Raw genomic sequence first — 20,343 nt, 5'->3', positions numbered from 1 at the left:
TAAATAATAAGTAAATAGAATTAAGAAATAAAAACTAAATTGAACATAGATCTGAAAATATATAGTAAATAAAGAATAACTAATACAACAATGATAAGAAATAAAAAATTAAATTAAATATTTATGTAATATTAGGAATAAATCCTTACTATAAAAAGACCTTTCTTACTAATAAAAGGGACTTTTTGAGGCGCTCCATAGAGCGTCCACATCAGCGAAAAAAATTTCTCCCGAAAGATGACACGTGGCATTATTATTTCAAAAAATAGAAAATAAATAATTACTAAATTTGCAATATAGGAAAAATAAATAATAGTAAATAAACAATATAAGAAATAGAAACATTGCATTAAAAATAATAATAAATTACAATATAAGAAAAATAAATAATAAGTAATATATAATTAAGAAATAAAAAAAATAAATTGAACATATATCTGAAAAGTATAGAATACAATGTAAAAAAAAACTATATAGTTAACATTTGAAAATCAAAATATTACGCGCGGATTAACTCCTAGTCTTCTTATTAAAATAAACTTTCCGACATTTTCTATCATTTAAAAACTGAACGTACCTAATTGAAAATTCCGGTTCGAGGGGACCCAGACCCGGTTTTGTGCGGATGAAGTTGATCTCAGAACGTGGTCTCTCGATTGCTTGCGATTCATAATTTCTCTTCCTGTAATCTCAACCTTACGCCGCGAGTGAGACTGAGTCTCGGATCGAGTTAACTAGGGGAAGTAACGGGGAATTGAAGTATGAGATCTCACAGAACGCTTACATCAAACTCGTTCTCCACTCGCTGCGTCACAAGACGGCGGCGGTCAAAACGGAGTCCTCGTCGGTCGAATCAGCCCTAAGGACGAAGGCCTCGTGGAGATCTCCGATTCAGTGCCGCTCTTTCACTCTAACCTCGCTCTCCTTCCTCCTCTCGAGATCTCCCTCATCATGGTCACTCTCTCTTCTTCTTGTTCTGGTTTGAATCGGCTTTGCAATGAACTTTTGAAAAAAAATTGAGTTTAGATATTTAATTACTAAATGAAACGGTAAGCTGCATTTGTTATTATTGTTCACTCTTGCTGTTATGTCTGTTACCTGATTGTCAGTCTTGTTTCTATTTAACATAGAAAGTTTTAGATCTTGGATTGTTTGGGTTTAACGAGAAGCACAACTGTTTCTGTAGCTGTGTTTAAAAGATGTGTATATGTTGCTGTTTGGGATGTGTTTTTAGATAGAGGAGCATTACGTGGCTCAAGTTTGAGTATTGTTGGCTACTTTCACGCCAACGAGAGTTCGATGACGTGGAGCTCTGTGGTGTGGCTAAGAACATTGGTGATCACATCTCTCGCTATTTCCCTCCTGCACCTATTCTCTTGGTGAATTTCTTGTCCTTTACATTCTAAGTGCAGCAATTGATTGAATCACTAACTAACTAGTAAGTAACCATTTTATTATGCTGTTTTTGTATTGAACAACAAAAAGCTTGAAGCCTTATCAAAGGGTAAAGATCGAAGCCCTGTGATGCAGGTTGGTCTTTCTAATCAGGACAATGTTTTCGACAGCTTAGTATTATAGCTTGGATATGAGATTTAGAAGTTTGTCAATTAGGTAAGGAAATATATATCAAGGCCACGCTACACTAGTATATCTTCTTGGCATTTGAAAGTATATTGTTATTGCTATGTAAAAATACACTGTTATGAAAAAACGATAAGACTTACCATTAGCTTAAGAGAGAAATAGAATATTGAAAAACTGAGAAGGGTCGATTTTTAAGTATTTGCTAACAACTTATGGGAGTCCGGCTCTCATCTCATCCTTGCATTGATTTTTAGTTTGACTGCAACTAAAAATATACTGTCAACGTTAAAGATATAAAAAATGACGATACTAGCTGACTAACATATCCAGACTATCTACTTGAATTGAGCTAGCACCTTCTTGACATCAAACTCGTGTTGTCCCTTTTCTTTCGCTACTTTCTGCTTGATGGAATTTACTTTTGCTGCAGTTAATAGGTCACTTTTTCAATTTGTAGTAATACTTTTGTCTATATATTACATGCTAGCTTTGTGGTGAAAGAGGATCCAAGAACTGGAGAGTGGTTGGAACGATGGAGGAAGCAAGCTACTCTTGAAAGAGCCTTCGTGCCAATGTAGTTTTGTCAGATACATTTCATCTGAGAAATGGAAGGACGTCACAGATGTTGATGATCATCTTGATGATATCACCAAGTAAGTTCAATACACACAAACTTAGAACGAAAAAGCTACAACCTTTCATGTAGATGATGGTAATACTCACATATATATATTCACTTTAATGGCAGGGACTGGTTAAACCCTGGACTTTTCAACTGAAGACAACGGGTATGCGATGGTAGCTAATTAGAGTTTTGCTTCCATCTTCAGTTGAGAACAAAAACAAAAAAGTTCTCAAGAGACCATTGAAATTTTAAATCTTAAACACGAGTTTATCAGTTGAATGATGTCTTTTGGGGCTTCTTCTTGTGATCCAGTTTTTTTCTATTTGGTTCCACTTTTGTTATATAATTGGAAACTTGGAATGAAAGCCTCTGCTTTGTTAGCTGTTGTACTTTTTTTTGGGGGTCAAATTTAGCTGTTATACTTAGTTAATTGTAAAAGAACATGAAATCAATCTAGTGCTTTACATTGTCTGAATCGCTTAGCGATATCAACATAGACCATTTCGGCCCATGCTTCATCTGCATCACAGCCTTTAACGACAACACTTTTAGCCGTGGGGCAATGCGCTAGAGTACAATGGTCTGAATTCTCAAGCCCCCACCACACCAATCAGGTAAGCTTATATCACTGTTCTGAAACGCAAGAAAATCAACACTCCCATAATCGCTTTACATGCATTAAGTGCTGTTGATGGGATGTAGTTGAAAACTCCTGAAGATGTATAGTTGACTTGAACACAACCCCAACGATGGGCCTGACCAGTAGTACTGCACAGACTTGGCAACTCCAAACCCCAACCTCCGAGCAAAACATTATTACAATTGGGCCTACTATTATCTGGATCAAGGCCCATTAATATGTTCCTTTAAACGCAAAACAATATATGGGTGCTAGTTGCTGCAACTCCAAAACTCATCACCTTCTCTACCTGTGTGTGTTTAAACCCCTCGCCAGGAAAAACCCTAACCCTAATTTTTTTTGCGATGGTTCTCACTCGTAGCAAGAAGAGGGTGGGCGAAATCTCAAACCCCTCCGTTGAAGAGGAAGGCGGAGAAGCCCCCAGCTCTGGCGTTTGAAGAAGGGAGGAGCCAAGTCCCAGAGACACCTCCGTTGAAGAAGCAGAAGAAGGAAGTCGTGGAGGAAGATCCTAGCGAAACGACGATGCAGAAGTTTCCGATGATGCCGCCTCTACCGATGTAGAATCAAAGAGTCTGATGATGGAGAGAAGAAGGGGTTAGGCTCTTCCCGGGTTTTTCTCGGATGATGATGGAGAAGAGAACGACGACGACGTGAGGAGCTCTTGGGTGATGACTTTCTGGAAGGTAGCGGCGATGAAGAGGAGCATTCGGATTCGGGTTCGGGTTCGGATTCTGACTCCGACGAAGGCGATATTGAGAAGAGTCTAAACTTATTGATGAGGAAGAAGCAAAGGAGGAGGAAGACGCTAAGGCTGAGCTGCTTGATTTTCAACAGGAAGCTGGAGACGATTCGTTTCGGTTACCAACTGAAGAGGTATAATGCTCTGTGTTTGATTACAACACTAGTTGTGGGAATGAGACAATATCTAACAGCAGCTGTCTTTCATTGTCTAGGAACTTGAAGAAGAAGCTCGTGGGCCACCAGATCTACCTCTACTTCAATAGAATCAAAGAGAGTGAGTAACTTTCCAAAGTTTATTTCTTTATTGCTGTTGAATGGTGTTGCAAAGTTTTGAATTCTTCTGGTCATTTTATGTTTTTCAGTTGTAGAGAGCTCTGTCAAACTTTAGCGTCTTTGAGGCCAAATGGAGCCAGCAGGAAAGATTGTGTTGAACAGCTCAAATCTGATATTGCTTCTTATTATGGCTACAACAGTTTTCTTATTGGAGCTTTGTTTGAGGTTACTCTCTTTCTAGTCTCTCTCATCTCTTTCATTTGATCTTTGTTGCCTAGTAACTCTTCACTTATGGGTGTTTTATTGGGATATCTCTTGCTTGCAGCTGTTTCCTCCTGTTGAACTTATGGAATTAATTGAAGCCTTTGAAAAGCAAAGGCTACATCTATCCGGACTAACACACTCAAGGTGAACTTGGTTTTGTGTTGCTTGGTTTTATATCTTATGACTTTTGAGCTCTGCTGTTTAATTGAAATGATTGTTTTGTTTTTGACTCGAGAAGGATCTTGCTGATGTGCTTCTGAACAGAGGAGTCAATCTTGACCCACTAAGCAAGTGGTCAAAGTAATTCGATCTGGACCATCCATAACCCTGTTTAGTAATGTTCCATCGTTAATATGTGATAATAATTGCAGGTCGGACTTGTTGTTTATGATTCACAAGTGCCAATCGGTGCAACCCCTGAGTATTTGGCTGGATTCTACATGGTTAGTGATCTTCTGTTCTCTTCTGTTCACCATCAATGGTTAATGTAAATTGTTTGCGTCAGTCTGTACTTGGTGAAATTGTAGCTTCAAGGTGCTAGTTCGTTTTTGCCAGTGATGCCCTTGCCCCTCAAGAAATGAGCGTATTGTGGATGTAGCGTAAGTTACTGTCACCTATTAGATTGTGGACGAATCTGAGTTTTGTTCTCGCGCTTATTGTGTGAATGCTTCATTTTTTTTTATGTTGCAGTGCTGCTCCTGGTGGTAAAACTAAACTACGTACGTTGCTGCTCTAATGAAAAATACTGGTAAATCATTGATTTCTTGTGCTTCTTACCCCCCATTCCCCAGATTCAGGCTGATTAAACACTGTTTATAATGATTAATTTTGGTTTTAAGTAAAGCTATAATAATGCTGTAACCAGGCTTGATATTTGCGAACGAGATGAAAGTACCTAGCTCAAGTCGTTTGACTGCCAATCTGCACCGCATGGGCGTCACAAATACCATAGTCTGTAACTATGATGGAAGAGAGGTTAGCTTCTTGAGCATTCATTATTTCAATAACTTCATAGAAAGTCGAGATCGTTGAATTTGTGATACTTCTTCATAACATCTACATACTGGCATGACTAGAATTATTACACTTGTTGCTTTCAGCTACCAAAGGTGTTAGGTGAGAAATCGGTTGATAGAGTATTGTTGGATGCACCTTGCAGTGGAAACTGGGGTAAGAAACTTCGAGCTTAGTCTCTGTTAAGCTCTAGATCTTTATAACTAAATGTTCTCTTCTCTGCTACGCATACAGGTCATTTCGAAAGATGAATCAGTTAAAGTTTCCAAATCTCTGGAGGAAATTAAGAAATTTGCTCACTTGCAAAAGGTATGACAGTATCTTCTCTTAGCAAACGTCAAATATATCTGAACAAACAAATTTTACATTCAAAGAAAAGCTAATATAACCTCTCTTTTTTTACCGGCAGCAACTTTTACTTGCTGCCATTGATATGGTGGATGCCACTTCCAAACCGGTGGATATATTGTGTACTCAACATGTTCACTTATGGTTGCTGAGGTTAGTGTCCTGATATGTTCCCCCCCATGTTTGTCTCCCTTATGTCTTTATGCATCCTCTTATTTTTGTTGCATGAAAACAAAATTGCACAGAACGAAGCTGTCATCGATTATGCTCTCAAAAAAGGAGTGTTCAACTCGTTAAAACTGGACTCGACTTCGGCCAAGACGGGTAATGTACAAAGTTCCATCTATTGAGATATGTAAAGGAACATTACAATGATACCGTCTCAACGTTTCGAAATCTTGTCCATGTCTTCATCAGATTTGTAAGATTTAGAGAACATCGATTTCATCCATCTTTAAACAAGACCAAACGTTTTTATCCTCATGTACACAACAGGATGGATTCTTTGTTGCAAAGGTACTCACTTTTAACCCGGTAAATGATATCAACCATGTCTTTTGTCATTACTCTCAAGTTTAATAGTTAATAACCGAGATCGATAATCTACATGTTTTCATGTTTTGCGCTTGTGTTTCTTATACAGCTAAAGAAAATGAGTAACATGAAAACAAGCTTCAGAAGATGATGACGAGGCGTTAGGAACTGTAGATGAAGCTGATGTGCCCAGTGATGATGATGAAGCTGAGGCCATGGAAGGGATGGAGAAACAACCTTCTGTTCCCAAGAAGCAGCAACCCAAGAAAACTAAAGAAAGCAAGGAGGGACTTGCAAATCAAAGGAGAGCAAAAAAGGCAAGAAATCAAAATCTAAAAAGGTGAGGATCCACCTAAAATAAAGAAGCAAAGGAAGAACAGAACTGAAATGAGGATGGAGATTTCTCAAGCTAGGTAAGAAAGTTTTCTCACCTCTTGTCAAAAACCATTAACTGAAAGAAGAAATCGGTTTGGGCTGTCTTAGATTTCTTGCTTTACAATGTTTTTATTAAACACGTGTGCAGGGAAGAGAAAAGAAGAGCATGAGAGAGAAGTCGAAGGAGAAGCAATAATTCATCTCGTATACACTCATGGTGAAGTTTAAGGTGCCATATATGGCTTGTTGTTTTCATTTATTATTCACGAATTATTTTTCTAACGTTAAAAACTAGAAGCCAGAGAGAGCTACACTCTCTTAGACTCCAATGGAAAGATCTTTTATGTCCAAAAGTTTTGTTTAGTGAAGTTGAGTTGGAGTCTTGAGCCAGTCACCAAGTTCCCATCTTTGTAACACGTAGTCGGCGTAACCGGAATACCGAACCAGTATATTATATTTTAATATTTAAAATGCCGCCCTAAGCTGAAATGAAAAATATCCGATAACTTATCCTGGCATTAATATAAATGAATTAGACTTCATGGCAAATGAATTTATATTTTTAGTATCTAACGAACTTAAATTGCATCAAGCCGAACCAATTTCAAGTACAAATTGTGTTACTTGGTTTTAGTTTCTGTAAGAACAACTGAAATCAAATTGTACAATCGTATACAACAATATATTGAAAGTTGAAAAAGGCTCTGATTTTTAGTTCATTATCGTTTCGCTTTTGGTTTTACAGGAAGATGATTAAAATTAGGGATTTATATAGTGAGCTGTTGATTGGTTGTAACTTGTAAGTAGTTAGAGACTTAAGAGATTCATCACATCTCTTTCCGAAGTGGGACTTGTGTTGGCGAACATGACAACCCATTCTTCATCTATCTCTGTCAGATACTCAGATCTTGTTTTTGGGACCTCTCAGTATTAATATCCCCTTTATTAATCCTTAACTCTCTTTTGTGGTTTTTAATAATAGAAAATTGCTTTACTCAGATTTATTTTCTTATACAAAAATACTTCAAATCATAAAAGATATCTAACCGGTCGATTATATGAATCAATCAATCAAATTCTTTTTGTATTATAATGGCATGAATAATTCAATACAATTTGTTTACTTTCTTGGTGATTTAATTATATTCAAAAGAACATTTTTTTGAACAGCATAAACAACATTTTTGAAGCGAAAAGATGGGTTATGTTTTTTTTTTAACATAAGATGGGTTATGTTTTACAAAAGTGGATATCATTAAATCAGGTGGACAATTATTTTGTATTTTTATTTTCTTGACGCCAAACAAAATCATGTGGACTGTGTTCTGACATTTGGGTTGTACTAAAGTATAAAGCAGAGTGGATATAAACTATAATTAAACAGTGATTACTCGATATAACTTTACAGTATCTTACCACATAAGTAAATTGGGAAAAAATATATACATGTACACGTTATAAAAGCACGCTCATCATAGGGAATTATTTTGGTGACTTTAGTGAACACAAATTTTACTTGAATTAACAGAGTTAACAGCTTTAGGATAAACTAATTTACGCGAAGTTGTATTTTTTTATATATTGAGATAAAATATAAATTGGATCGTTTATTAATTATTTTATAATGATAGAAAACAACAGATACAAACATATTAGCACTTATGCACATAATTCCATGAGAATTTGGATTAAAAAATATTTTGAACAAAATTAGTAATAAAATAGCTTGTACAATTCCTGTGATGCATCCTTTAGAAATTACTAAAAATGTTAAACCAAAACTCAACTCAAACAGTTGAATCAAACTCTTTACGATCAATACTATTAAAAATAAACAATCTTATCTACTTATCAATAGTCTATTTTTTAAAGTTGAATAATTATGATATTACAATTATGAAAAATATTACAGACTATTTTACGATCGACAATTCTACCTGTCTTATTTACGTTTGATTGCATCATCTGAGCTGTCCTATGAGATCCACGCTTGATGTTACTCCTTGTGTCATGCTACAGATCTCTTGTAAGTTTTTTCTACATTAGTTCGCATAATTCTACATTCTCTAGGGATCAAAACTCAAACCTCTTAATATAGAAACATTAATGAACTATTAGTCAAACCACTAGACCAAATATGCATCCATACTTACAAATAGTCTAGGTTGTACCATATTTTTTTGGATTCCTATTATTTCTATTTATACCTAATTTAATTAAGAAAATTGCCACAAATACCACATTCATAGTACTACTTTTCAAGTTTACACTAACTACTTTTAAGTTTACACTACACTTTTATCCTCATTTTTAATGAAGAATAAAAGACATTTATATCTCAAGGCTTAACTAATCTAGACTTGGAGTTTAGATTTGAGGGCTATGGTAAGGTTTTGGAATGTGAAATTTAAGATTCTAATAAATATATAGTTAAAATATATAATTTTTTTTTGAAAAATAGTTTCAAACATAATTTTCGATTTCAAAAAAGAAATTTGAAAAAAGAAAAAGAAAAATTTGAAACAAAATTCAAAAAAATAAATTTATAAAGAAGTTCGAATCTACAAAAGTATAATTCGAAAACATAAAAAAAAATTTATTTTCTTATTAAATAATTATTTATTATATATAGAGAACAAGAGTATAAGAGTTTTTGCCACTTAATAAAAATGTATTTTTGAAAATGTTCCTTTAGTGGTGATTAAAATGAACCCATGAAATTGGTAAACATGAAATTCAACCTTATTATTAATTATATTCCCTATACTAAAATTAAAGAAATAAATAACTAATCTAATGTTTTTTTTAAATAATGAATGCAATTTATAATAACACTTAAGGAACTTATCGATTACATTATATTTATTAATACAAAAAACAATTAAATATGCCTACTATTTAATACGTATATACAATTGTATTTTAATCCAAATGCAAGAAACCAATTCTTCAAATTCTCACCAAATAATAATAGCATAATTCTCATAGAGTATTAAAATTAGGTATATATATGTATATATATTTTGTCAAAATTAATATTAATAGTTAGCTACTATCATATTTAATGATATGATAGAACATGTCATTATTAATATTTTTATGAGTATAATTTTACGGTTTATACTAATATATTATCAAATATAAAATAATTGAACAACACATAAAACACACTTTAAATTAGACTTCGACATTCAAGTACCCGTTGGGATACGGGTTGGGTATTTTGAAATTTAGTTTTAATTTATATCAAGTCTCTCATTCTGGTAATTTTGTAAGTACGGATCGAGTTGGGATATAATACATCAATTTTTGTTCTAATTTGTATCACATCGTAAAACCCATAAATAACAAGTTATTGTCCGAATTTGGGTAATATTGGTTTGGTTTGGATATATCTCAAGTTTAATCCAAACTTTAGAAACCAAGCATAAGAAATAAATACTTATTTATATAAATTAGATTTTTAAGTTACTCATTTAAAATTTAAATACTTGTTTTAATATATCATTTCAAAATAAGCATAGAACTGAATATTTGAAGTACATATTTATGTTTCAAATATTTTATTTGTGATGAATTTTGACATTCATATCAGTTTTTTGGATATTTTCGGGTTTTCCGATTATCCATTTAGGTTTGGCTAATAACACTTTGGGTCGGGATATGTTTTGTACCACCGTGTAATATTCTTACATTTCAGATCGGTATGGATTGGATTTATTTTTGTTTGGGTTAGGTTGGGACTTGGGTTACAGATTTTATGTCCATGCCTACTTTAAATAAAGAGAAAGTACAATTATATAAAATTTTCACCAAAAATTTCAAAGCACAGATTAAAATCTAGTATAAATATTAAAAATGAATTACTGAGATAACTAAATTGAACAAATTATACCTACTTGTGTTTCTTTATGCTGAGCAATCTTCTGTTTTGTCAACATCCTGTTGAACTATATCCACAAAAAACATTGTTTCTGCTCGATTCATTAGGAAAGTATTCAAGAAACCGTGGGGCATGCAATCTTAGATTAATATCGAAATAAATCAGAAATTGCTTCAACCCTTTTTGGGCATCGTTAGAAGTTAGAACTCCTAAGCTTTATAAAATCATGATGGTGAAATTTATAATTATATATTTGCTCTACACATTTTTTATACATAAAATCATTCTGGCATGTATTATTAGTGAGATTTCACTAAGATTATATAGCCATTTTTTTTTGGAGTGTATAACTATTTGTGGAAACTATAATAAATACAAATTCATAATATCTCTTTGTACATTAATTGGAAGGATATATGAAATGCTAAGTAAGGCAAATGTATCAAAAATTCAGATTATAAAATACAAATCTTAATTTAATTGGCAAGCGATAGAGCTACTACACTTTCCAAACACATAAGCGATTTTTTCCTTCTGAATTCATTATCATCATACTTACAAAATAACATTCGAAAAATAAAATTTATATCACGTAACAACAAAACTTTAATTACAAATTATCCATTTCTATGTTTTTTTGTAACAAATTTGTAAAAATAGATAATAATCTTATTTTTTTTTATCAAAGAATAGATGATAATCTTATGAAATTTAATTTTTGTCTAAAAAGGCTCAAACGAACTATTACAGCTCACGAGGGGATCATTGATGTAAACATTGTCTTCCATTTTGGAGAAAACCTTGAAATAATTGAATCCCTCAAAAAATATTAAAATAAAAAGTATTCTAACTTTTTCTTTGACCAAACTCTCTCTCTCTCTCTCTTTCACAGAACTCTCTTCTATCTATCCCTATTTCCATGGAAGCAAGGAGATGCGTTCGTTTCTCTCTATCTTTACATCAACACTGACTGCTCTCCTGCTTACTCATTCTGGAGAAAACGGCTTCTCTGTCGCTCAAAAATCCGAACTTTTCAGGTAACAATTTAATGGCTTTTTTCCTCTCTCTCTCTCTCTAAAGCTCTATTCTTTTTTTTTCTGGTTAGATTATCTGATTCTTGGTAGATCCAAAAGGTTTTATTTGGCTGTTCTTACTTAACGAGATCTGTGTAACCAACCCTTGAGAGAGAAAAGAAAAGAAAGAAAAAAATCACCTTTTTGCATTGAAAAAGTCTCGATTTTTAATCTGATTTTGGTTTAGTTAAAGTTAAACCTGAACCAAGAGAGGTTGAATTCAATTGACTCTCAATTTGGATATGCATTCAAGATCCATAACATCTCAAATTCCTTCTCTTTATAGATCTTACTTGTGCATATTTAGTAAGATCCATGATTACTAATCTCATGATTTTTGAGTAACAAGCTTGCTTTTTTTAACTGATGCTACAGGCTAGCTTTGATGGAAGTCTGTGGCAATATTGATTACTAGAGTCAACAAACGTTACTCAAATCAATAATGGTTTCTAAAAATTCACAAATCAAGCTTTGCTCTGTTTTAGTTTTTCCTCCATGGCCTCCAAAACTCCAGAAGCATCACTTACCAGTTCCAGTCAAAGTATGTCAGTTAGTACTTTAGCAGATCAAGTCTCTTCCACCTTGTCTTTCGCCGATCCAAGCACTGACACCAAAACCGGCAACAACAACAAAACCAGCGAGCAAGGGGAGAGCGGGAAGAGCAGCACGTGTAGACCGAGCACAAGCAGTGACATAAGCGACGAGAGCACTTGTAGCAGCTTCAGCAGCAGCATCAACAACCACACAAGGCCAACGATGTGAGATGGGAAGCCATTCAAGCTGTCAGAACCAAACACGGCGGTTTGGGATTGAACCATTTTAGGCTCTTGAAGAGGTTAGGATGTGGTGATATCGGAACTGTCCATCTCGCTGAGTTGAACGGGACGAGGTGTTTACTTTGCCATGAAGGTTATGGACAAAACAGCTTTGGCTAGCAGGAAAAAGCTTGTTAGAGCTCAGACCGAGAGAGAGATACTGCAGTGTCTTGATCACCCGTTTCTTCCCACACTCTACAGTCATTTTGAAACTGAGAAGTTCTCTTGTTTGGTTATGGAGTTTTGCCCTGGAGGTGACTTGCATACGCTGAGACAGAGACAGCCTGGGAAACGCTTCACCGAGCAAGCTGCAAAGTAAGAATCAAACTTTCTTTACGTCTAAGAAACCGCTCTTGTGTGTGTGTTGACTTTGTTTCAATGATGTCAGGTTCTATGTAGCGGAGGTGCTTCTTGCAATGGAGTATCTACACATGCTGGGGATCATTTACCGTGATCTAAAGCCTGAGAATGTTCTTGTGAGAGATGATGGACACGTGATGCTTTCGGATTTTGATCTCTCCCTGAGATGTACCGTGAGCCTCTCGATAGTCAGATCAACCAATCTTGGATCCGAAGGCTTGTCAAAGAACTCAGTTTCTTGCTCGCAGCAACCTGCTTGCATCCAGCAGCCATCTTGCATCTCAATGGCTCCTACATCTTGCTTTGGTCCTCGGTTCTTCTCATCCAAGTCCAGAAAGACAAGAAAGCGAAAATAGATAACGGAAACCACCAAGTTACTCCCTTACCAGAGCTCGTTGCAGAGCCAACAAGCGCTCGTTCGATGTCGTTTGTGGGGACACACGAGTACTTAGCTCCAGAGATCATCAAAGGTGAAGGACATGGAAGCGCGGTTGATTGGTGGACTTTTGGGATCTTTCTTTATGAGTTGTTGTTTGGTAAAACACCGTTTAAAGGCTCAGGGAATAGAGCGACGCTCTTCAATGTGGTTGGTCAGCCTTTGAGGTTCCCTGAGTCTCCGGTTGTTAGCTTTGCAGCTAGAGATTTGATAAGGAGTTTGCTTGTGAAGGAGCCACAGCATAGGTTAGCTTACAAGCGTGGAGCGACGGAGATGAAGCAACATCCTTTCTTTGAAGGAGTGAATTGGGCTCTGGTTCGGTGTGCCACTCCACCTGAGGTTCCCAAACCGGTTGATCTTGAACCGGTGAAACAACATACTCCTGCTACACCGGCTTCTGCTGCATCTACAAGCGTGAGATCTGACCAGAGCAATTATCTTGAGTTTGATTTCTTCTGATCCGTGTCCCCAATTTGATGATTCTCCTATTGTTTCTTGTTTAGTTTATTTGAAACATGTGTTCTTTCTCTTGTTTTTTTTCTTTTCTGAACAAGCTTCTGAGATTTGTATCATTCTTCAAACATCTTAGACAGTATCTGTACCATCTTCGTAAACTAAATGTTAAGAGACCCAAACCATTAAGAATCCAAACCAGAGATGTCTAATATATTATCAACAGACAGTTGTTACATAAAACCAGAGACCATCCTCTATACAGACGAAGAGGATCATTCTAATGGGCTGAGATAATAATAAATTAATAATAATAATAATAATAATAATAATACCGTTCCAGAGATATATAACAAACGGTTTCATTTCAATTGCTTGTAGCAGTTATAGGCGATAGCCACAGATGCAGCAGCACAAACAACAGATAAAGCGGCATACGTATCTTCTTTCTCCCAATTCTCCAACCACATTGACATCGCAGCACAAACCTTGAATCCACAGGAAGATCCCTTCTTGCTGCTACTTACCCGAGAAGATGCACTTTTAACAGAGATTTCTTTTTCCGAGGTAATATTCTCAGTGTGATTCTCCTCCTCTAAACACCAAGATGAATTCCCATTCTGTTGGACAACGAGGGACACCTCCCCGTTGTTGATCTTTTCAGCATTTCGTTCTTGGAACCTCTGTTCTTGAGTTTTCTTCTGATCTTCTTCTAACAGACCCATTTCACCCCTATAAAACAATAAGTTAAAGTGTTCAAACACCAAAAAAAATGTACAGAGACTAAGTCAATAAAGAGAGCCTTTGATCGTATGTTACCTCCAAAGGCGGTCTAGGATTTGGCCTCTGTAAATATGTTGCTCCAGCAGTTGAGGTACATCTTCTAGAGTCACTAACCCATACCTAACAGAACAAGAATCACTTAAAACTCATAGAAACAGTAACACAACTCAATCTTTTTTTTTTTTTTTACAAATATGGTATTCTTTACTTACCAGTTTCCTGTGACTCTCTGGTTAATGTTTGATCCATAGATGATGACATCTCCAGTGTATTTGTGACCACCAATGTGGGAACAAGGGCTGACAGAAACTTGACCTTCAAGACCACACATTTCAATATCTTCTCTGAATCTACTAACCAGAGAGGGTCCACAAACCCCGCAACGCCGGTCTCTGGATCCATGACAACATACAAAGACATATGAACCACTTAGAGGTTCAGGATTTCCAGGCAGCCACACAACATCCTTCACAAGCACCTCTTCCACAAATGTGTCCACATCAAAATGAGTCAACCTTCTGCAACATTCAACATTGAAAATATCAAAATGAGTTTGCCTTTTATTTAATCAAGAACCATTGCACATAAAAAAATCATACAAGTTACCTGTATCTGATCATATCCGGAAAGATCAACACATCTCCATTAGATGTCTCAGTCCCATCATGGCCCTCACATATTGTGAGTAGAGTCTGCAATTTAACGGAAGAAACAACAAAAGATAACTCATAACTGATGCAAGATCATAAGAAAGTCACGTTGTAAACTTTAGCAACAAAATAAACGGAGAATCCCAAATGGACTTGGGAGCAACAACTTCACAACTCACTGAACTCATGACTAGAATCACAAACCAAAGTAGTTATGGGATTAACATTCAAAAGGAGCCCTAAATCCACATTAACGTTCAAAGGGGCTAAGAAAGTTCACCTCTTTCTTCATATCACTCTTCCTCGCAGACACGACGGAAGAGAGAAGCCTCGGCAACCGATCGAACTCGGAGGCCTCGATCCTGGCCGGCCAAAGGAGGGCTTTTTGTAGCACAAGAAGACATGTCTCTCGTAGAACTCTACGGTCCCGGCGAGTTTCTCAGCTCCGAAATCGCCTTCTTCGCTGATGCTCTCACTTTCGAAGCTTCCAGAGCGAGAGGTCGATTCGCCGAGAAAGCCGTCGAGAGGGTTGGATACGCTGATGGGAGAGGAGGAGGAGGGTGGTGGTTTCTGTTGAACGCTAAAGGGTCGTCCATGTATCTTCTTCCGCTTCCCATTTTGAAATTAAAGTTCGTTTTTTTTTTTTTTTTTGGAGAGATCGGAACTGAAAGTTTGGAGAAGAAAGTTATTATTAGATAAATAAAAAAATTAGTTTGATTTAAATAAGTGTATTAACTATCGCTGACACCATGTTTCTACACTTTCATTTGTTTTTTTCCATTGCAATTTAATTAGATAGACCAAATCTGATTTGAAAAAAAAATCTCAAACCTCCGCAGTTTCGGATTTTTGGTCGGGTCGTGGTTTGTTCGGTGTGAGGTTTTGAACTTTTTATCGATGGTTTCTGATCTCGGGTGTTTTCAGAAAGTGTTAGAGCATGATTATTGATTATCGGGTGAAACCCGTTTTGGGTTTTAAATTTTTTTTTTTTTTTATCTGATTAAAAAAAAAAATTAAAAATAAAACTAACCGCGGTCTGTCACGTGTCGTAGGACCCGCAAAATTAGTATAACAAATGGACCGAAACCGTTCCTTATCTCGCGACCTATGAAACCCGTTTTTAACAAAATCGCGGGATTCACTCCTTAAAAAATATATTTATGCTAATTTATTTAATTAGATATAAATATTAGTTTTTTTTTTAATCTTTTTCGGTTTTCTTTAACTAAATATCAATTGTTGTTATGTGAACTTTTTTTCTTATGTTTATACATGATTCTTCTTCTTTTGGAAGTTGAATCCAACTTTAACATAGTTTCTTTAATATAGAACATTGGTGATTTTGTCTTATTTAAACATTTTGGTTCGAGTTTGTTTACTTGTTTTATAAATAACAGGTACATGCTAGATCTTTCAAAAAATTACAAAGTTTAATTTTTGGTAGTTCAAATGCAAGCGCATATCTCATGTTGTAAAGAATACAAAAGAAAGAGTCTTTAAATTAGTGATATCACTGATATATATTCTCAGCAACATAGAAATATGCAGATAATTAGGATTAATTTGATGATAAACATCACCGTTGATTTCCAAAACAGATCTACGACAGTGATGACATACAAAGTTACTCTTGCATCTCTAAAGCAGCCACATGGTGATTATCTAAAGTTTGTTAAACTTTGACATTTTAAAATGATTAAATGCATTTAACTTCCTATAAGTTACACAAATTTAACTAATAGTAGTATTTAAAATAAATAAAATTATTTATAAAATCAATGCAGTTTATAATTAATATTAAATTAAAAATAAATATAATTTAAATTAAAAATCCAAAATGATAAGAAAAAAATGTTAAAATGACAGTTTTTAAGAAACAGAGAAAATAATAAGTTTCAAATCAGTTTTAAACTTTTAAGAAAGTAATTGAAAAAATTGTTAAAATGATATGTAAATATATTTGTTCAAAAAAGGATATGTAAATATGTTTAGAATGATTTGTTTTGGGATAAAATTTTGGGTTCCTCATCATCATCAGAACAGTAACTAAAAGACAGTCTTCACGCTCAAGAAAGCATCCGTCGCTTTGGGACAGGCACCGAATGCTGACCCATCTTGCTCGATAAAATTCTTGAGATCGACCAACCTCGTCAGTATTGTTAAATGTTTTTTCTTTCACCTTTATCTCAAAGTTGTAGAAGAAACTAAAAAAAAAAAAACATTTACAAATCACAAAAAGAGAGAAAAAAAAAACCTATATAGCTTTGATCCAAATTTACAGCAACACACAAGTTTCTCTCACATTACAGACCAAAAAGCTGCAACTGCCTCTCTGATCTCAAACCACAACAGCCTTTTAGCACACAATTTTCTCATTGCTCACAATAACAAAAGTTCTCAAATCTTAAAAAAAAGAAAGAGAAAAGAAGCAATACATCAAAAGGGTTTCTCTCCAGGGAGGTAAGAAGGAGAACCCCACTCCGCTTGATTCTTCTTTCTACTAAAGATTCCACTTAGATTCGGCATCAACACTTTCTTTGACACCACACTAGTTCTCGTCTTCTCCAGCTTCTTGTAAACAGGTTTCTGTTTCGTGTCTTTGTAGTAGAGGTGCTGCGGTGATGATTCAACAGACATCCTGGCCTCAGCCTCCGCAAGAATCCTCGACGCTGCTTCCTCTGCTTTCTTCTGATCTCTTTCCCGCCACCTCCTGAGCTCTCCTTCGACCGCTTTCTTTGCAGCATCAGCCATAGCTGCTTTCTTCAGTGCCTCCTCCGTTGCAGTCTTTAGCTTCTCGATCTCCTCTTGCGTCGTCTCCAACTTCTTCAGCGTCTCGTTTTCGCTAGCTCTCACTGCTTCCACCTGAGCCAGCGCAGCCGCCACTTTCATATCCGCTAACTTATCAGATACCTCAGCTCTCTTGCTCAGAGACTTGAACTCATCCCGAGACAGTGTGATGCTCTGAGGTCCAGACTCGGATGACGTGGAGTTGCGTACAGCGTTGGTTTTTTCAGACATGGACTTTATCTGTCCAAGGGCCTTTGCCTCTGTAGTTTTTGCTTCTTCAGCTTCATCTAGGGCCACCCTCAAGTTCAGCTCTGTCTCCTCAAGCGCGAGATGCGCCGTTTCTGCTTCCTTCTTCAGCTCCTCGGCTTTGTTTCTCATTGCGTCAGCTTCTCTTCGAGCAGCTTCCGTCTCAGAAGTGATTTGATTCAAGGTTGACATCATATCTTCCAAAGCAGCGTTTGCTTTACCTTCCTCTGCAACGCATTCTTCAAGCTCACTCTTGCTTTGGCTAAGCTTCAGATTAAGATCTCCAGCCACAGTTTCGATCTCAGCCTCCTTGGCTTCAACTTCACTGCGCTCTGTCTTCACATTCTCTAGCTCTGCTTTGAGAGATTCCACTGACTTTTCCAAAGACTTCTCTTCTTCCACGAGCTTCTCTAGTAAACCCTTTGCTTCTTTCAGCTCCAGACTCACCCCATTAACAGACTCCGTATCAGATGCTTTCGCAGTCTCCATTTGCTTCTGCAACTCATCGATCTCGTTGTATGTTTCAGTTAACTGCGCTTCAAGCTTTTTAGCAAACTCAGGATCAAACTCGCTCTTCAAAGCGAGCAGCTTCTTGGCAGACTCTTCCATGCCAGCTTTATAAGATTGGTGCTGAATCTCCTTCTCTGCAAAAATCTTAGACTGTTCTTTCTGAGCTTGAGAACAAGCAAGCTTAGTCTGTTCAACTGATTCGTTAACAGCTGCGATCTCCTTTCTAAGCAACTCGATCTTCTCTGAATAAACTTTAGTCACTTCTTTAGCTTCCTCTTCTTTGGTTAACGCAACATTCTTTGTTTCAGAAACCTCATTTGAAACCTGACGGATCTTTCTCAGCTCTTGCTTCGCTGTATCAAGCTCCTTGCACACCATCCCATAATGTTCCATATCCAAACCCTCAGCATCATCACGGCTAGACACAGAAACATTCCCTGGTTTCGCTTCTTTGATCAGACTCTTGGCAGCTTCAGTCACTTTATTCGCAGCATCTCTCGACTCATTAACCGCATCAAGCTTGCGAGTAAGCTCGTCAACAGTTCTCTTAGCCCACTCGAGCTCACTCAAGGCTTGCTCTCTGATTGTTTCAGCGTTCTTAAGCTGGTCCTTTAACTTGTTCAGCTCTTTCTGCGCCACGTGAAGCTCAGTTTGCTTCACCAAAACTTTCTGCAAAACCACAACACAACTCAGAAGCTGTTTGTGAATCAAAGCTGAAGAAAGCGTTTGTTTACCTCAGCGGATTGGGGACTGGGTTTTCGAACGAGAGGCTGCTTTTCAGCGGAAAAGGCAGCTTCACGACCGAAGAGACTAACAGCATCCTTAACAGATTGAAAAGGAGAGCTTGTGTCTATCTCTCCAACCTCCACAGAAGGAGAAGAATCTGAAGAGTCTCTACGTCCTTTCTTAGCAACCATTTTGCATGCTCTCTCTCTCTCTCTCTCTCTCTCTTTATAAAGCTACAAAGACAGAGAAGAACCAAGACTCACCACCTAATAAATAACACAGACAAGAGAGAGAGAGAGAGAGAGAGAGACACGCACAAACCGTTGTCCGTTGATTAAGGGACGATTCCACTAATTAAGCAATATATCAACAGTACACATAGACCCTAACAAGAGGTTATTAAGGGAAAGATTAATAATTAACTAAAGATTTTCCCTTTTTTAAATGATCTGCTCAAATCTAATCACCAAGAATCACAGCACAGATCCCTAATCAATCAATAATCAAACGATGCTAATCGAAAAAAATGATGAAGCTTCTCTACAGCCTCTGAAGCGACGATCGAAACAGATTCGTACCTGATCTTTCTCGTTTTCTGAGACGGAAGATGAAAACCCAGAGACGGGATACCGAAGCCGCGCCAAGAAAATAAAGAAAATAATCTAAAGGAGTGATTTGCTCTGGGAGAGAGAAGACGACCGAGACCAAAAATAAAACACGTTTGATCAGAAAAAAGAAAGATATCTCTAGTCTCGACGTCTATGAGAACGAAAGGAAAGGGGAAAAAAAAAAGATTAGAGCTTTGGAAGAGATGAGCAAAGTTTGAATTTCTTCTTCTGTAATCAGAGAGGAGCAAAGTCAGTGGCTATGAGAGAGAAATAAAGAGACAGAGAGGAGAGAGGGACAAGAAAGGGAAGTGTATTCGGTTGACATTTGGCAGCTTCTTGTTGGTCACCGGTTAACCTAATGCTCTTATTTACTCTAGTAAATCTTGTGACGGCGAGTAAATCTCTAATTTACTTTATTTAACTTTATGAATTAGCATCATTCCTCTTTCAGATTCCATTTAACTTTACACATTATTCCTTTAAGAGCATACTATATTTGCTACGAATTTAGTGGATTTAAAAGTGTGTCGAATACAAAAAAAAGTTACTAGTTTTTTTTTTTTTTTGAGAATTACAAAGTATATCATTATTCATATGGTATGGCCCAACTCGGAT

The 20,343-nt window shown here is 36.3% G+C and overlaps 2 protein-coding genes, 1 long non-coding RNA gene and 3 pseudogenes across 5 annotated transcripts; 4 read left to right on the top strand and 2 right to left on the bottom strand.

Moving 5' to 3' along the window:
* Positions 1 to 1,406, top strand: part of LOC125592684 — a 2,259-nt pseudogene extending 853 nt beyond the window's left edge.
* A 680-nt stretch (positions 1,407 to 2,086) lies between these two features.
* Positions 2,087 to 2,662, top strand: LOC125592940. Its single transcript, XR_007328757.1, has 2 exons — positions 2,087 to 2,237; positions 2,333 to 2,662. It is a non-coding gene; the product is annotated as an uncharacterized LOC125592940 (long non-coding RNA).
* Positions 2,663 to 3,193: 531 nt separating this feature from the next.
* On the top strand, positions 3,194 to 6,568 carry LOC106371369 (annotated as a pseudogene).
* Positions 6,569 to 11,117: 4,549 nt separating this feature from the next.
* On the top strand, positions 11,118 to 13,560 carry LOC106447647 (serine/threonine-protein kinase D6PK). The gene is given in 6 exon segments (XM_048768657.1): positions 11,118 to 11,318; positions 11,730 to 12,083; positions 12,086 to 12,247; positions 12,249 to 12,484; positions 12,558 to 12,859; positions 12,862 to 13,560. Coding segments are annotated over 5 exon segments (1,497 nt in total). The 5' UTR covers positions 11,118 to 11,318; positions 11,730 to 11,849; the 3' UTR covers positions 13,425 to 13,560.
* Positions 13,561 to 13,608: 48 nt separating this feature from the next.
* LOC125592939 lies at positions 13,609 to 15,483 on the bottom strand (annotated as a pseudogene).
* A 1,606-nt stretch (positions 15,484 to 17,089) lies between these two features.
* LOC106447646 (WEB family protein At5g55860) lies at positions 17,090 to 20,005 on the bottom strand. 3 transcript variants are annotated; one of them, XM_013889619.3, is made up of 4 exons: positions 19,699 to 20,001; positions 19,438 to 19,505; positions 19,129 to 19,353; positions 17,090 to 19,063 (listed from the first exon to the last, which is right to left on the bottom strand). In XM_013889619.3, exons 3-4 carry the CDS (start codon positions 19,309 to 19,311, stop codon positions 17,288 to 17,290), a joined length of 1,959 nt encoding a protein of 652 aa, XP_013745073.1. In that variant the 5' UTR covers positions 19,312 to 19,353; positions 19,438 to 19,505; positions 19,699 to 20,001; the 3' UTR covers positions 17,090 to 17,287. The 3 variants fall into 3 exon arrangements, with proteins under 3 accessions (XP_013745073.1, XP_013745074.1, XP_013745072.1); XM_013889620.3 differs by having other exon boundaries at positions 19,442 to 19,505; XM_013889618.3 differs by lacking the exon at positions 19,438 to 19,505 and having other exon boundaries at positions 19,699 to 20,005.
* Between the last annotated feature and the right edge of the window lie 338 nt (positions 20,006 to 20,343).

This window comes from Brassica napus, chromosome C9 (assembly GCF_020379485.1).
Source record: "Brassica napus cultivar Da-Ae chromosome C9, Da-Ae, whole genome shotgun sequence".
Classification (NCBI taxonomy): domain Eukaryota; kingdom Viridiplantae; phylum Streptophyta; class Magnoliopsida; order Brassicales; family Brassicaceae; genus Brassica; species Brassica napus.
The sequence above is the reverse complement of the archived record's forward strand: the minus strand, read 5'-3'. Positions and strand labels throughout refer to the sequence as shown.

Coding starts and splice junctions, on each gene's coding strand:
- LOC106447646 (XM_013889618.3), bottom strand. CDS start 19,311: ATGGTTGCTAAGAAAGGACGTAGAGACTCTTCAGATTCTTCTCCTTCT. Junction 19,064..19,128: donor CCAGTCCCCAATCCGCTGAG/GTAAACAAACGC, acceptor GTGGTTTTGCAG/AAAGTTTTGGTGAAGCAAAC.